This window comes from Loa loa, assembly GCF_000183805.2.
Source record: "Loa loa unplaced genomic scaffold supercont3.3037, whole genome shotgun sequence".
In the NCBI taxonomy this organism is placed as follows: Eukaryota; Metazoa; Nematoda; class Chromadorea; order Rhabditida; family Onchocercidae; genus Loa; species Loa loa.
This window is the reverse complement of record NW_018111215.1, coordinates 1-790: the sequence shown is the minus strand read 5'-3', so window position 1 is coordinate 790 and position 790 is coordinate 1. Positions and strand designations below refer to the sequence as shown.

Sequence of the window (790 nt, the reverse complement as noted above, 5' to 3'; positions counted from 1 at the left end):
TTCAACAAATATGCAAAAAGTGATTCTAATAGAAATCAAATTTTTCCTTCTCTTTTAAATTTTTTCTTTTTTTTTTCTAAATCACGAACTTTTGATATATTTAATTCATCATATGTATGTGTGGTGTGTGTCTGTGTCTATATCCTTATGTGTGTTCGTGTGTATGTACATGCATATATACAGATATGTATATGTATTATAGATATGTGCGTGTATGTGTTACGTATATATACACAATATTTGTGTGTGTGCATGTTTGCGTGTTGTGCATGTACGCACAAATTGTGCATGTACACATACACACACACATTGTTCATGCACACAATATGTCTGCACACATGTGTGCATGTATGTAAGCGTTGGGTATGTGGTTGCATGTGCATGTATATATATATATATATATATACGGGTGTGTATATGCATGTGAGTGTGTACGTGTTGCATGTACGTACATAATATGTGTGTGGGTGTATGTATAAGAGTATACATTATATATATATATATATATACATATACGCGTGTGTATGTGTATGTGTATGTATGTGGGCGTGTGTGTATGTGTGCATGTATGTGTACCTGTTATGTGTATGTATATGTATGTGTATGGGTGCATGTGTATGGGTTTATGTGTGTATATGTTTGTATATACATTATATATACGTGTATGTGTATGTATGCATGTGTGTATGTGTATCTGTTATGCGTATGTGTGTGTATGTGTTGTAAATTAATTGATTCGAAAAGCTTTACTTCGTAAATTCTTGTTCCTCCTTCATATTTTACTTCAATA

At 32.2% G+C, this 790-nt stretch overlaps 1 protein-coding gene across 1 annotated transcript; it reads right to left on the bottom strand.

The window, feature by feature from the left end:
* Window positions 1-219: 219 nt before the first annotated feature.
* Window positions 220-576, bottom strand: LOAG_15878 (hypothetical protein; the record flags this gene model as incomplete). The annotated part of the gene is made up of 1 exon (XM_003151366.1): window positions 220-576. A coding segment is annotated over one exon (357 nt), but the record flags the coding sequence as incomplete, so codon positions are not given.
* Between the last annotated feature and the right edge of the window lie 214 nt (window positions 577-790).